This window comes from Penicillium bovifimosum, assembly GCF_028826915.1.
Source record: "Penicillium bovifimosum strain IBT 22155 chromosome Unknown utg000002l_segment0_segment0, whole genome shotgun sequence".
NCBI lineage: Eukaryota > Fungi > Ascomycota > Eurotiomycetes > Eurotiales > Aspergillaceae > Penicillium > Penicillium bovifimosum.
Window position 1 is genome coordinate 825704 of NW_026622711.1, and position 15530 is coordinate 841233.

Consider the following 15530-nt stretch of genomic DNA (forward strand, 5'->3'; position numbering starts at 1 on the left):
TTTGACGTAGCACCCTGGTAGAACCAACACATGATATTCAATGCCATTCGCCTACAATAGTACATCAGCCATGAAGTCCAAGTCAATGTGATCTATCCAGAGCTCTCGCCTTCAAGCATATTCCCTTTCAAACAGTCCAAACATGCACAGACGCGAACCCCCTGAAACCCAAAAAAAAAAAAAAAGAAAATAGCCTTGAACCAGTGGGTCGAGATTAACATCCACCAATGAAAAAGAAGGAGCCTCCACTTTTACTAAAGAACCTTAGATCAAGGATTTATGGAGATGCCATAAAGAAGAAAGCCAAGAGAATGAGGAGAGAGATAAGGATAATAACAAGAAAAAAAAGAAGAAAAAAGAAAAGGAAAAATAAAAGGAAGAAGGAAAAAGAAGTAAAGGGGAATAGATTCCTGATTCAATATATTCATCTCATTTCCGGAACATGCTAAGGGTCTCTTCCTTGCGCCAGTCCATATCCAATTGGCCCTCGTAGACATCGTCGATAATGCGCCGGGTACGGTCATACGTATCCTCATAACGATTCTCACACTCTCGAAGTACCTTGACGACAAGGCTACGACTAAGACCAGGGTCATCGGCATCACCAAAGTGCTTCTCAACACGCTTTTTGAGCATTTCAATGCCACGGCGGATTTCCTTGTTGTCGTAGGAGGAGAGGACCTTCTTAGCGACGATACGGGAGTGGCTAGCACGTGATCCAATGTCGGTCGGATTGCCGCCCGCAGCGAGGAGGTTATCAATTGATTGGACGAAATCAATCAGTTTGCCCAAGGGGCGGTGGATGACTGCATCCAGATAGAGCTTCATGTGCTCCTGGAAATCTTGGTGGGCCCGGTCGACCCAACGCGCGAGAGCGGGGATGTTGTGCACGTCCACTTCTTCGATGTAGTGGTTCATGTTCTCGATAAGGAGGATATGATAGTTAAGGATCTCCTTGTCTTCCGGATCGCCCGCACCTGCAGCGACGCCCGGGGGTTGGCCGGGGGCTTCCTTGGCAATGAACTTGAGTGACTCCCACATTGCCCGGTTGATGCGGTCATATGCCTCATCGACGCTAACGCGAATGTCACAGACTGAGTCGGAGGGGGATGATAGCAGGCTTTCCACGGCATTGGAGAAGTTGGGGAAGACCCGCATGAAGGAGATTACTCCCTTTCGCTTGTTCACCTTGACCTTGGTGTCCTCAATGCCTCTGATTTGTTCGTCCACAAATCGGTTGAACAAGCCCATCAGGCGAGAATGCATTTTCTGTAGAGCATGGAGAATAAACTCTTGGTTGGTATCATCAAAGTCATTCATGGCAGTCTCCAAGGAATGGAGAATACCGATTCCTTGCAGTGGATCGGCCTGCATCGCCCAATCCACCAGGTTCTGCATGTCATTCGGCCAGAACGAGTAGACCTCATCCATGATCTGCTCAACTCTCTTTGCCATTGCCCGATCAGGATCATGCGACTGGTTGGCAGACACATCGGGACAGGAGCGGTTTTCAGGAATGGTTGAAGCCACTAGATCCGAAAAGTCGGCACTGGCAAGGGAGTTGAGGTGGAAGAATTGCACAATGAAGTTCTGCTCTTGCGCCATCATGTTCAATGTCTCTCGCAACGTGCCAGCGAATGCCTCACTTGGCTCTGTTTTTCCTTCCTTCTTACCGCCGGAAGCCAGTCGGAACCCAGCAGCAGCCCGCACAGTCTTGCCTCGCCGCACGGTCAATTTCCGTGCAGCCATGGTGATACCCTCGGCTTCCTTCTCCTTCTCCTGGTGGGTAAAGAGGAGTTCCTGCTCATCTCCAGTTGGTTTGCGCGCTGTTTTCTTCCAGGCTAAATTATTATCGCGGAAGTCGTTTTGGTACGAGGGCTTCGACTGCTGCTCATAAAGACCGACAAGACTGTGCCACTCTGCCATGCTAACCTCTTTCGCAAACAGCATCAGGGGATTATACCGCCAGATCTCTTGACGGAAGTGCCCTCGTGCTGCACTGTCTAGTTTCATGGAATCTTTGACACCCGTCGTTGACTCAGCCCGTTTTTGTTCTGCCTGCTTGAAAGCAACAGCCATAAACTGCCGCAGCCGGTTCAGGAACATGATTGCTGTAGAGCGATACTCTTCCTTCTTTTCCTTGATGGCACGCATCTGGCCGATCTCGGTATCGGCGTAGACACCGACACTGGCATCGACTTGACGCCTCTTGTTTTGTCCAATGTCGGAGTCAATCGTGAGCATAGCTTTGTACAATGTTGACAGCGCGCCTTCGGTGTCTTTCAGCCCTTCAGGATTACTCAAGGAGGCCTCTTTGAGAGGTCCAAGTTCAGCTGAAGATATTGAAAGCGTCTTCAGTAGAGTTTGAAGTTCATTTTGCAGAAGCTTCTGATTTGCTGTTTGCACCTGGAGACCCTGGCCTTGAGCCTCAATATAGGCAACATCTTCGTGAAGAGTCTGTGAGTCTCGTTAGCATGCTGGGAACCAACCCAAATCCAGGCGTTCCGCAACTTACATTGAGTTCATGAGAGTAAAGAGTAAGAAGACCATCAAGCTCGTCGCACTCTTCAATCGTCTTATCGATCAAACTGGCCAATTGTTCTACCTTTCCTTCCTGCTGTTCTAGGTTGCCAAGCCAGCTGGTCGCTTCTACGCGGCCAATTTCACGGCGAATGTCTGCCTCCAGGTCCTCAATTTTCTGTTCATCAGCCAATCGTCCGTTCCAGCCCAGATCCGAGAGGATGTCATCGAAATCGAGACCCCTTCCGTCGAGAAGTCTAGGATCAATCCCGAGGGCTTGGCAATATTTCACAGTATGGTCTTCACGGCGTCTGCGGCGACGTCCTTGGGCTGCCGGAGATGGCGTTCTTGAACGATCTTCGACCTTTACGACCACATCAGTGAGGTTTTCCCGAGAGATCTGAGGAGATTCAACAGGAACTGCTGCAGTCTGCTCCGCAGCTGGCTCCGTAACTTCGAATGTCGGTGCTCCCGGTCCTGCAGCGGGTGCAGGGAGTTGGAGATCTTGTTCCGATTTTGTAGCCAATGGACTGTGTGGGGGGTCGGTAGCTGACCGAGTAAGGGATGGTGCCGGGACAACGCTGGTGATGCCATCGGGTCCCGTGGTATCAGCCTGTGATTTCTTCGCGGCTGCCAGCAGTCGCTCACCGGCTCCACCAGCCCTTGGCTTAAAGGCACCATAGGCGTTTGCGGCCTTTCTCCAAGCGCCTGCAATATCCTTACCATCCTTTTTCTTGACCATGGGGCCCAGACCCGGCCGATGCGCAGCAGAATCTGCTGTTTCTTCCGCATGCGCCGAAGTAGGTTGGGATGGCGAGTCCGCGACAGGAGCAGTTTCAGTGGGGGTCTTTTCCGAAGTAGGCTGAGCAGGCTCTTCTGGAGCCATATTCGCAGCCATCATAGCGGCAGGCTCTGAAGCCAGCCCCTCGATCGCCGGGAACGAAGAAGGTTCTCGGGTCTGTGCGGGACCTCCAGCCGACAGGTTGTCCGGTGCACTTCTTTCTTGAGGCAGTGTCTGCTGGCTGGATGGAGCCTGTTTTTCACCACCATCACGTTGTGGCGACTTTGGACCAAAGCTGGGGGTCGAGCGTTGAGCAGCATCCCGAGTGTCATTATGGAAGGAAGTAGCGGTGGAAGGACGTAGTGCCTCTGGCGCTTTGTTCAAGACTGGTTGAGGAGCAAGAGGTGGGGGCATAGGACCTCGGTCTTGGCTGCGACCAGAAGATGGGCGAAGTGACTCAGGAATACCGGAATGACTGCCAGCTTGTGCCGAAGAAGTCAAATTAGGAGTCGATTGTGTTGCCTTTGGCTCTGGTGCTGAATTTGGAGGTTTCGTGTTCGCTGCCATGCGCTCAGCGGCACGTGGCGGCAGCTGGTGCTCCCCAGGTGTCCCGGCAGTGACCGATGCAGGAGATTTATGCAGGTCAAAAGGAGACGGTGCCGGTCTGCCTTGGCCTGTAGATGGCCGAGAGCCCGTTGATGGTCGAGGCAATTGCTCGCGACTCTTTTGGCTGCGGAGAGTGGGATCTATTTTCTTCTCACCCCGGGGCCCATCGCGGCTGGCATCGGGCCCTCTGTAGGACGGCTGGAGCGAAGTAGGTACTGCACTGTCCGATGATGGGTGCATTGGGCCAGGTCCTCTGGATGGTGGTCCACTTACGGGACCGCCGTGTTGACCTGGCTGCCCATATCTTGCGAGCATTTGTCGCTCTCTATCATCAAACCCGATGAGGTTGGGAACCTTCCCATTGGTGTATTTTCGATAGATCTTGACCAGGCTGCCAATGAAAAAGTCCCTCTCCTTGGGAGTTCTGGCATGCCAGTAGTAAGGTTTTCCAATCGTGACCGTAAATCCAACATTGCTCGCCCATTCCTTCTGTTGCTGTTCCCCTGGTGTTTTCGGCACAAAACTCGCGAAGGATTGGATTGCGGATAGGTCGTCAAGCATCCAGGTCTTGCCAATGGAGAATGAGCCGTCTGCATTCTCTCGAGCTTTGTGCACGCGGACTCTGCCTGATTTCCTGACTGAGATGATGATGACACGGGGCTTTTTGTTCTCTAGTGGGCCGTTTGGCGGGGAAGGGCTGGATGGATGCGCTGAATCCTCGGTGATACGGACGTGCGTTATATAAGACTCGAGCACTAGAAGAGAATTGGATATCAGCAAGGCTCACGGAGCAACTTAACGGAGACAACGCGCTGTGAGCTCTCGCAGACCTGTACGGTCACTGTCGCAGTGTGTTGCCAAGCACATCACCATTACCAGGGGCTAAGGTTCCAGGGCGAGGCCGAAAGAAAGTACATTGATGTTATACGTACGTTGGCCTTCTTCATCCTTCTTCGCGAAACAACTATGAATGATGCGCTTCTTTTCGTCCTCGAAGGCATCTCCTCTCGACATGGGACTCGAGCCAGAGTTACCCGGCGGCATATCGCCACGATGTGCTAGTGGCCCTGACGGAGGTCCACGAGGTCGGTCTTTGCCATTCATCATGATATCTCTCAGGACAAACAGAGCTCAGGTGTGGATGGCCTCAAGACCATGGGGACATGGTCGGGAGAATCGGATCGGCGACGCCAGGACGCACCACGCGCGAAGGGAATTGAGACCCGTTGAGCGACAATGCAGATGAGCCGGCAGGCTGTTGCAATGTGCAAAGTAGCGAAGGAGGTTATCTAAATTAAAAGCAAAGGCCAGAGCTGAAGTAATAGACCGAATTAGCTCATCCCGTCGACGTGTTTGGCCGGGGGGCGGATCCCAAGGCGGAGAGCTTAGGGCGGAGTATTGGATTGGTCCGACGTGCCCAACCAGTGAAGCAAGTCCATCCACTTGTGGCTGAACGGACTGAATGACTTGTCGATCAGGAACTTCTCTTTTGTTGAATATTTTTATATTCGGGAATAGGATTTTTAGCTGTCAATGTCATGTCGCCTAGAGTGCCACTGTGCCAGGTCACAAAATTTAAAGTTTAATGACTAACTTCACAGTGTTCGCGCTAAATCATTCCATGAGATGCAAAATTAGCCGCGCGGCTATACTACGCTCCCGTCCGTTTACCGCGTATATACTCCAATCAGCGCACACTTAATCTTCACCAATCACCGTCCTGACTGGCCTTCGCCGCCTTCTATATAGTTTTTTTTTACACTTTTTTTTGGTTCCTGGCGGATTTTCTAAATAGCACTCTTCCTTTGCGCCTGGTCTCCATCCTTTCGTTCCCAAGACGAATCGCACGGTCCTCACCATGGCAAAGGTTTCCACCAAGAAGACTTCGGTCAAGAAGGTACGTTTGGCGTTTCTGACTTGCGTGAGTCCCTAAACACCATACTGACCGCGCCCTATCATCAGACCGAGTCTACCAAGTCCGCGACGTCCATTTCTCCTCAAGTGATCGCCTCAGTTGCCGCCTTCTTGGCTGAGAATTTCCCTCAGACCAGCGCTACATTCACCCAGGAAGTTGGCAAGTCGGGCAAGAAGAGTGACGTGAAGAATGTTCCCTCCCTGTTGGACCTTTTCCAAGCTTCGGAGAAGGGATCTAGCGTTAAGAAGGCCGCCAGCACCAGTTCTTCTTCGAGCTCCAGCAGCAGCTCTGACAGCGAGTCTGATGTCGAGATGGGTGAAGCTAGTCGCGCGTCCTCGCCATCGTCCTCTTCCTCTTCTTCCTCTTCGTCAAGCTCCGACAGCGATGCGGACGATGAGGATGATGAGAAGTCCGGCGCAGCTCCTACCCCCGTCGTGGCTAAGAAGTCTGCCGGTGTGAAGCGCAAGGCCGAGTCTAGCAGCGAGTCCAGCAGCTCTTCCGACTCGTCCTCTTCCGAAGATGATAGCCCCAAGGCCAAGAAGGCTAAGATATCCACTAAGGAGTCTTCCTCGTCCAGCTCTTCGTCTTCCTCGTCGTCTTCGGAATCCTCCAGCTCTGACTCTGATTCATCGTCGAGCTCCTCTTCCTCCGACTCTTCCTCTGATTCGTCCTCGAGCTCTTCTTCCGACTCATCCTCCGACTCATCTTCCGATTCTTCTTCTGACTCGTCTTCTGATTCTTCCTCCGGTTCTTCCTCTGACTCCTCCGATTCTTCTTCCGAATCCGAATCCGAGAAGAAGTCCAAGAAGGCTCTGAAGCAGGCTAAGAAGACTCCTCTGCCCGAGTCCAGCTCTAGCGACTCCGATTCTTCTTCTTCCGGCAGCAACACCGTTGTCCCTTCCCCGGCACTTGAGGCCAACCCTGCCAAGGCCCCCGCCGAGGCCAGCTCCAGCGCCAGCCCCGCCCCCGGCAACGGTCCTGCCAAGAAGAAGCACGTCGGAGCTCGTCCCACTCCTCTGGCCTTGCTGAGCGAGTTGCCGCATGATCACCCCTCCAACGACTACATGTCGTACGCTTATGCCGACCGTGCCTGGAAGGATCTGTCTGTGACTCGCGGCAAGGGCTTCACCAAAGAAAAGAACAAGAAGAAGCGCGGCTCATACCGCGGTGGTCCCATTGACATTGGCCCCGCCAAGACTTCCTACAAGTTCGAGGACTAAATGATGACCCTTGGTTTGTGACCTACAGCACATTTGCTAGTCCATATTGTCAGCTTATTTCCTGTATATAATCGGGAAACTGAGCGTTCAGCTCTTTGTGGTCTTACTACTATAAAGGCTTCTCTTGTCTTCCATGTCGCCTCGCTTGGAAAGAGGAACTACTTGCTACAGTCTATAGCTTCACGAAGAGTTGGCGCAAAGGATGGATAGAGAGATAGGTTTCTTGCCTCCCCCATCACATTTTACCATATTTACTCAGCACGGCGCACATGGAGCTATGAACGAGGTCGTGGGATCAGGATTTATCTGTGACACATACCTTTCTTTGTTTTGCTTATTAGCTTTTCTCAATCAAAAGTTCGAGATATTTAATCTTCCATTAAGGCATTCATCCAGAGTATTACTAGGTAACTAGTAGGTGGCTACCTAAACGACAATCGTCCGGGCATATCGAGGAATGGAAACTAGAAGGCCGTTCTTGAAGGTTGTATCCTACGCCAACAATGCAGCTAGAAATGGCAAGATTATCTCAAATTTAAGGTGGATCGAAGATGAATTTGTTACAATTAGTTACACCTAATTGTATGAGACAAAGATCTATGAATCATTCAAGCTCCTCCAAGTTCCACGCTGCTCTACGTTCCCCCATCTCCAATCCCATGAGTCTTGCCCATATCCATTAAGCATATCCTCAGGTGGAATCTTCCAGAACTCCCGCTGACGCCGCAACTTCGAAACACTTCCGAAATCATACGGAGCCGGACGCTCATAACCTCCCAAATTCATCACCTGAGTGCTCGGGTCCGGAAACTGAGTTTCAGTCGTGTTCAGATCGAGACCTAGGTTCTTCTGGCACCATTCTCTGTTCGGACCGAACAGATCATCCGTGGACACAAAGTCCAGTTGGACAATACCGCCAACGACGCCCGCGTAGACGGTCGGCGAGGACGGAGAAGGCGAGGACATTGCGTAGACAGGGCCGCGGTAGCTATTTGGTTGGCGGTGGCCACTAGGTGATTCGCGGTAGCGAGCGAATGGGTGTGCGGCTTCGTTGGTGAATGTATCTGGTGCGGGAGTGGAGAGGAACGTGGAGAAACCATACTCGGGGTAATGGTGTGGCGGGGCTCTGTAAGAATAGCCAGTCTCCATCTGGGTATCGAGGGCGCGAGATTTTGTGCCCATCCGCAGGTCGAAGATCTTGACCAAGCCCTCGCCGCCGCTTCCAACTAGGAAACTATCATGGCCGAAGGAAAGGAGGCTGTAGATGGGATTGGTGTCCGTGTTATCAACGTAGATATTGACCACAGGGTCTGGGGCGCGGAGATCGTGGAGTCTTACGGAGTGACTCTCCCAGGCAGTGAGAAAGACGTCGCCAGGGGAACCTCCTGTGAGGGAGTGTGCACCGAGAGGCTCTATGGCGCCGATGAAGGTTTCCCTAGATAAATTTTGGACCGCAGGCGGGTTTTCATAGCTGTGTTCTATGCGTGCCCATTCAGGTTCTCCCAGACTGTATGCTTGTAAATGGGACACGCCAGTTGGTGTAATTTGCGAGATAGACAAAGAGCCTTCAGACAGTCCAGTGCCAATTGCAACCGTTGATGAAGATAGCAATCTGGTAGTAGAAATGGTACCGAATAGTGGGTGAAGGATCGCGAATGGCTCGATTTCTTCTTCGTCCGTCTCGGCATGATAAAAGCCAACAGCATCACCCTGAAACGTAGCAGCCAAAACAGGGTTGGGGCCTTTACTCAGGTCTGTTGCCACGGTACTGGCCTCATTTGTCTTGAATATCTGCTTATGCTCATATTTTCCCTCATTGTGAGAAATGACCATGTGACTGATGTCGCCTCGTGCCCGACCGAAGATCAGATGCTCCACGTCGGTATCGTTCTGGTACCGTTTTTGCGAGGATAGTAGATGAAGAGAACGAATATCATCGTAGACGTCCAGAGCGTCAAGCTCATCGAGCACAACCCATTGCTGTTTCATGGAATGACCATGTTGGTTGACCCGCATCACAAGTTGATTCCCAGCACCCCAAGCCATGACTTCCTTCCGATCAGCCCAGCTTCCGCCGTTCCATATCTCGTACGAGCTAATGGGAGGTTTGTATCCCAGAGTAGACCTGTCTCGGACGATCGCACCCTGGTGACCAAGTTTGGTCCAGTCTGACGGCACGATAAATCGTGCAGTGATGCCTTTTTTGTACATGGCACGGGACCTTGAGGTCAGAGCTTGTGCTGCATCTCTCCAGTATGGCGGGGTTTCAATGCCGGGGAATCGGGTCTGCACAAATTCACGAAATATGACAGACTCTCCATCGAGGATAGTCTTGTGGAGTCGATGGCATGTCTGTGACAGATTGGCCAATGCATTGACGTTCGGGAGATGGGCTAGGATGATGTATAAAATTTCTGCGGGGAGTTCAGACAGCAGCATCTTGACGACGTCAGTGGAGAATACATCGAAGGATAACAAAGTGTTGCGGGGATTTTGTTTCTGCCCTGCTTATCGGCTTATCTATGTGGGGTCGTTAGGTTAAGGCGGTGTGATTTGAGATACACAACCTTGGAAGACAGTCAGTCCTTGTCTCCTTGATCCATTCCAATAGCCAAATGGAGCTTGTACTCCAAGCTTGTTCCAGGTTGACCATCCGATTTAAATACACCAGTATCAGGACTATCTTACTGTCTATCCTGTAAGAAGGGCCCAATGTCCAGGTTTCTTGCATAGTATGGCTGCATCTGTGGGCAAAACTGGGGCTTGTGTTCACCTGAATCTTGCAGACAGATGCAGCCATTCAATGCGAAGAGCCTGGACATTGGGCCCTTCTCGCTATTAGAGCAGGCTCCCGAACCCGATGTTTCTCAATGAAAGACATCAAGATCGCCACCCCCAACGTACAATTGGTGTCGAATGCTGCTCAATTCGGCAACTTGCACAACTGGATCCAGAGCTAACTAGGGGATTCACATTGCCCTACTGTAGGAGACCTTTGTTGACGAAGATCTTGGGCGGAATACACACATCGGTACCCTCCTCATATACAGATTGCCATCGATTTGCCTTGTGATGTAATTAGACCTGACGTCGGCTCACTTGGAGATCTAGGTATTGGAGGGTTGGATCCACTGCACCGCCGCTTATTTTGCCTTGAACACATTGGGTTGGATACAGTAAGCTATGTATGTAGTCTCTCGTATATGTTGGGTCCAACTTAAAAGCTACTACTAGAGGGGAGATTTGCAGCATCCATGTCCATGATTGTCCGTCCATGCTTATCGCCCTTATCGTGTCTCTTATCGCGCTCGTGGGGATGTGTAATGTGGATGTTCTCGTTGGACATTACCTACTCAGATGATCAGATCTCTGCCTATTAGTGGTAGTATGCCATTCTACCGTGACTGTTCACGTTGGCCATCTGGATAGTGGATACGATACTTCGTGACTCCCTCGACTCCCAAAGTGGGGGCTATCAGCGGGGATATTCAATCACCTAAGGGTTCGCCGCGGCGGTGATCTATCATCTCGGGAGGGGACACAGAGACAACGAATCAGAGTGAGTGAAGCTAAATCGGTATGGGGTATGTAGCTTATTCTTGCGATTAGAGATTGAACTCGGCACCACCTGCAATACACGGATAGGTGCTAGCTGTCCTAGGAATAACGTCTCCGCAACTTCCGCTGTATACAGTCCGGGAGTTCGGAGAGGTCCGCGACCGCTCTTTTCATACCCGCTCACATTCAGTTCAGTCAGCGGATCGCTTCTCTTGTGTCTGTACAGTGTACTCCGTACTGTCAGACATCTTATCTCGTCACTCCAGCGAAAGCATAGCTATCCCACCGGAGGTCTCTCAGGGGAACGAACAAGTTTCCCGGATCTACAATGGCATTCTCAGTCACTGCCCTGGCAATAGCACTTGTTGCAGGTGCTGTCTTTTACCAATTTATCATCTACCCAGCGTTCATCTCCCCACTATCCAAAATTCCCAATGCACACTGGAGTGTGCCCATCTCACCGGCATGGATGCTCTGGAAGCGATTCACAAGTCGAAACAACCGGACGATTCAGGCTGCACATGAGAGACTCGGTCCTATCGTCAGACTGGGGCCATCTGAGATCTCGATAAACTGTGTAGACGGAGGGATCAAGTCAGTCTACACTGGCGGATTCGAGAAACATGACTGGTATCCACGAGTGTTTGCGTCGTTTGGGTAAGTATAACTAAGTGCTATATCTGATGTGAGTATCCTAGCTCATGACTGGACACAGAACCGTCAGCATGTTCACCATGACGGGGAGTAAGGCTCATTCGATTCGGAAGAGAATGTTGTCCAACATCTACTCCAAATCAACTCTTCAGACGTCGCCGCATCTTCGCATAGTTTCAAATGCAATTATCTCGGACCGACTGTTGCCAATCCTCGACGAAGCGGCAAAGTCTGGGAAACCAGTTGATGTGCATGATCTGAACCAAGGTCTGACGATGGACTTTGTCTCCTCCTATCTGTTTGGTCTGCAGAACGGCACCAATCTCCTACAAGACCCCTCAGTTCGGAAGCACTGGCTCCATCTTTACATGTGCCGAAAACCGTTCGAGTTCTATGCCCAGGAAGTCCCATATTTGGACGGATGGTTGCGACGTATTGGTCTTCGCGCGGTTCCCAAATATTGCGACGAAGCGAATAAAATGCTCGACGCTTGGGCCTTAGATCTATGCGATAGAGCCGAGCAAATAGTCTCGTCGACGCAGCCAGGGGTCGAGCCTGTTGTCTACAAGCAATTGAAGCAATCCTTGGACAAGCATTCGCTCAAGAATGGGGAAGCCGAGCCGGACAAGGCACAGCAGCGACTCGATATTGCTTGCGAGATGTATGACCAGCTGACTGCCGGCTTTGAGACCAGTGCTGTTGGCCTGACATATTTGCTATGGCAACTTTCTCGAAACCAGGAAGTACAGGATAAGCTCCGGGAGGAGCTGCGCACTCTTGATCCCCCGGTTTCGTACTCAAAGCAAACCGAGTTTCCGCTCGCCAAGTCCATTGATAGCCTACCCCTGCTGGAAGCCATTGTGACAGAGACTTTACGACTTCATGCTCCGATTCCTGGCATCCAGCCTCGGGTCACACCGTCTCCGTCATGCACGCTGGCTGGATATACAGATATCCCGCCTAATACCCGAGTAAATGCGCAAGCATACTCATTGCACCGCAACCCCGAGGTTTTCCCAGAGCCAGAGAGATGGGAACCAAAGCGCTGGCTGGAAAATGAAAACTCGCGATCTGATCTGGAAGAGCGACGTCGGTGGTTCTGGGCGTTTGGAAGCGGAGGGCGTATGTGCGTGGGAAGCAATCTCGCTCTGCAAGGTACGAATACAAAATATCCATCATTCGACCGAGGCTGACCGTCGCTCGACAGAGATGAAACTGGCAGTGGCTGCGATGTACACCAACTTCCGCACTACCATTGTCAACGACGACAACATCGAAGCAATCGATGCCTATACTGTGAAGCCGACAGGTGATAAACTAATCCTCAAGTTCGAGCACGTCTAAAGGACACCATTAGGAAGCTCTTCTCGTAGCAAAATGAAAGAATAACATAACCAATTGGTCATTCCATGCCCTATGTAAGGTCTAAGGCAACCGGGTTAGAATCCGGCTGCCGCCGGACGTTAATAAATGCCATACCATACCATAGTTGTATACTGTACATAAGAGTAAAAGCCAACTCCCATAGCCTCTGATGCAGACAAGCAGACCAATCATCACATGCTGACAGGCAGAGGCTGTTGACAAAATAATTTATCAAAAAGAAACCCAGAACTCCATGTGGACAGCTCGCTTCTGCTGCCAACTCCGCAGACAATCCAATTGTACAAAACAGCTTAACCAAGAACACCGTCCTTCTTGCGGGGGCCAACGACCTTGGGGTACATTCTCATCAGGTGGTAGTTGACGGTGTTCTTCTTCTGCTCCTTGGATCTCTGTAATATTGGGTTGATGCGTTAGACTTGCGTGGATAAGGGAAAGAACAGTTGAAATTGAAACGTACCGGTGCGTCCATGCACTTCCGCAATTGAGCCTCAAGGGCAGCGCAGCCTTCGGCGCCGTATCCAGCGGAAGCCCAGCAGTCTGTTTGAACACGATGTTGTCAGTAAGACGTTCACAAATGCCAATATTTGAGGTTCTCGACTGTCGAGTTGCGAAGCCGGGGCGACGAGAAAGTAATTGCGCAATTGCCATCGCAAAACAATGAGAACGTACTGAGCATAGAGGACATGACTGTCACGCAGGGGTTCTGCTCATGCTGATTCGGCCGGCGAACACGGAGGTGGTTGATGGTGTTGAGACGCATCGGGTTCAGCCGGGTGGAGACGCCCTTGGGAGCCATGGTGGGCAGATATTATGACCTGTTATGGTGCAGCGGAGGTACTGAACGGGACAAGGAAAGGCAAGATGCCTTGGAGCGATCGTGGTGGAATTAACGATGGGAACTGACGCCGGCGATGGACAAACAAAATCCGAAGTTTCGACTCCGCGGAGGTGGATGACTAAGTTTTCTTGCGCCTGAGGCCCCGCCGGGGCTATGGATCAGAGGCGAAAGGCATCTACCTCGACGCTCGCCACCGTTCTGGCAAGTCTTGTACTCTATTTCTTCGAAATTCTCGACGTCTGTTTCCTGGTCAAAAAGTGTTCTAAATTATGTCCAAGAGATACGGTCTACCAACGCAACTCCGCAGTGTTTCTTCAACATGCACCTTAAGAGCTCCGATAGCTCCTATAAGCAGACGGTTCTCTGCAGCGCGTTCACTGAATCAGACACCGCCCTCATCTACGAGCAATAATGAAAAGAAGAACGCACATGAGCCAGAAGCGGAAGAAAAAGATAGTCCGATGGGACGTCGTCTGGCCCAGATGACCGAAGATGCGATGCTAGAAGGAGGACAGTCTGCGCGCCGTAACATTGAGCAAGCAGGGTTCTCAGAGGAGTTGAAAGAAGCACTCGCTGAGCGAGTGGCTGCAGCTTCATTTAGGAGCGAACATCCGGCTGCTCATTCTATAATTAATATGCCCGTATGTCGTCCTCGTCATGATCTCGTGTCAAGCAACTTCTAACCTGCATTTTGCCATCACAGTCTGCTGCTGGGCAAGGCACGCGAGAGCAAGCTGCTGCTCCTGCTTGGACAGGAACCGAGCGCGTTGAAGATACTACGCTGCGCATGCTGGACGATGCCAGCAAGCCGATCCGAATGCCATACAAAATCCCCGAACCCGTCGTCTACAAACCCAGCCCGAAGCCCCCAAAGTCCCACGGACTTCGAATAGCAGAAGCAAAAGACCGCACTTCTACCTACACACTGAGTAAAGCGCCTGGATTTTCCGACGAGGAGCGCGAGAACATGCGCCGCGAGATGAGGGAGAACTTGACACCCGGGGCGCATTCAATGCCAATTTCCATCTCTGGTCTTTCATCTCTCGCAAATGAGCGGATAGAGGATGCTATTGCCCGCGGACAATTCAAGAAGATTCGTCGGGGCAAGGGCGTCAATACCCAGACGGATCACAATGCGAGCAGCGCATTCATCGATACAACTGAATACTTTATGAATAAGATCATCCAGCAGCAGTCCATCGTGCCGCCGTGGATCGAAAAGCAACAGCAACTTGCCACCGAAATCAGTCAGTTCCGCGCACGTCTCCGAGCGGACTGGCGGAGACATGCTGCGATGTTGATTGCGAGCCAGGGCGGATCATTGGACGTGCAAATGAAACGGGCGAAAGCCTATGCAGCAGCCGAGGCCCGGGTCGCAGAGAAAGCGAACCTGGCAGCTTCATTCAAAGAAGATCCCAACAAGGATTCATCCGTCTCAGATATCGATACTGATGGTCGGATTGTGTCGAGGCCGAAGACATCCCAGGACTCTGCGGTCAAAGATGGCAACGAAGGGCCCTCCGAAGATCTAGCCCATCTTCCCCCATTGCGAGATCCCGGCTACCTCGCAATCGAGCGCTCTTATCATGAACTTGCTGTGAAGCAAATCAACTCACTCGCACGCTCTTACAACCTTCAAGCACCTCGATCAGCCCACAAACCTTACATCAATCTTGATCGAGAGCTCAAGGCATGTTATGCGGATGTAGCTCCTGGGCTAGCAGAGGAAATCAAACGCCGAGCTACAGAGCGTGCGCGTCCGTCATCAGTTGTGCCACCGGCTTCTTCGAGTAGGTTTGGGTCGCTAGGCACAGCGCAGAATGTACGGATTCATGAGGAGGATCAGTCCAAAGGATATGGTATGAAGCAGCTATGGCGCGATTTATTTGCTAAATCTTGAGGACGAACGACTATCAAGCAAAGAATACCATTCTTCCATTCTAGCTATGCTGTGCGGAGCCGCACCAGCGGTAATGATACGACAAGAATGGATGTGATATAAAGCATGAGGAGCGGTGGGCCTCATTGCAACCCAAAAGTAGGTATCATGCA

General features: G+C 51.4%; 6 protein-coding genes across 6 annotated transcripts; 3 read left to right on the forward strand and 3 right to left on the reverse strand.

Moving 5' to 3' along the window:
• Positions 1–429: 429 nt before the first annotated feature.
• N7515_001508 (GTP-Rho binding exocyst subunit SEC3) lies at positions 430–5011 on the reverse strand (the record flags this gene model as incomplete). The annotated part of the gene is made up of 3 exons (XM_056662252.1): positions 430–2457; positions 2516–4662; positions 4840–5011. The coding sequence occupies 3 exons, from the start codon at positions 5009–5011 to the stop codon at positions 430–432; spliced, it is 4347 nt and encodes a 1448-aa protein (XP_056524365.1).
• Positions 5012–5765: 754 nt separating this feature from the next.
• On the forward strand, positions 5766–7042 carry N7515_001509 (nucleolar and coiled-body phosphoprotein 1 family protein; the record flags this gene model as incomplete). The annotated part of the gene is made up of 2 exons (XM_056662253.1): positions 5766–5804; positions 5870–7042. 2 exons carry the CDS (start codon positions 5766–5768, stop codon positions 7040–7042), a joined length of 1212 nt encoding a protein of 403 aa, XP_056524366.1.
• Positions 7043–7639: 597 nt separating this feature from the next.
• On the reverse strand, positions 7640–9481 carry N7515_001510 (F-box protein; the record flags this gene model as incomplete). Its single annotated transcript, XM_056662254.1, has 1 exon — positions 7640–9481. The coding sequence occupies one exon, from the start codon at positions 9479–9481 to the stop codon at positions 7640–7642; it is 1842 nt and encodes a 613-aa protein (XP_056524367.1).
• Positions 9482–10928: 1447 nt separating this feature from the next.
• On the forward strand, positions 10929–12598 carry N7515_001511 (cytochrome P450; the record flags this gene model as incomplete). The annotated part of the gene is made up of 3 exons (XM_056662255.1): positions 10929–11257; positions 11316–12409; positions 12462–12598. The coding sequence occupies 3 exons, from the start codon at positions 10929–10931 to the stop codon at positions 12596–12598; spliced, it is 1560 nt and encodes a 519-aa protein (XP_056524368.1).
• A 332-nt stretch (positions 12599–12930) lies between these two features.
• N7515_001512 (mitochondrial 37S ribosomal protein mS37) lies at positions 12931–13436 on the reverse strand (the record flags this gene model as incomplete). Its single annotated transcript, XM_056662256.1, has 3 exons — positions 12931–13029; positions 13098–13177; positions 13310–13436. The coding sequence occupies 3 exons, from the start codon at positions 13434–13436 to the stop codon at positions 12931–12933; spliced, it is 306 nt and encodes a 101-aa protein (XP_056524369.1).
• A 311-nt stretch (positions 13437–13747) lies between these two features.
• N7515_001513 (DnaJ family domain-containing protein) lies at positions 13748–15378 on the forward strand (the record flags this gene model as incomplete). Its single annotated transcript, XM_056662257.1, has 2 exons — positions 13748–14119; positions 14182–15378. The coding sequence occupies 2 exons, from the start codon at positions 13748–13750 to the stop codon at positions 15376–15378; spliced, it is 1569 nt and encodes a 522-aa protein (XP_056524370.1).
• Between the last annotated feature and the right edge of the window lie 152 nt (positions 15379–15530).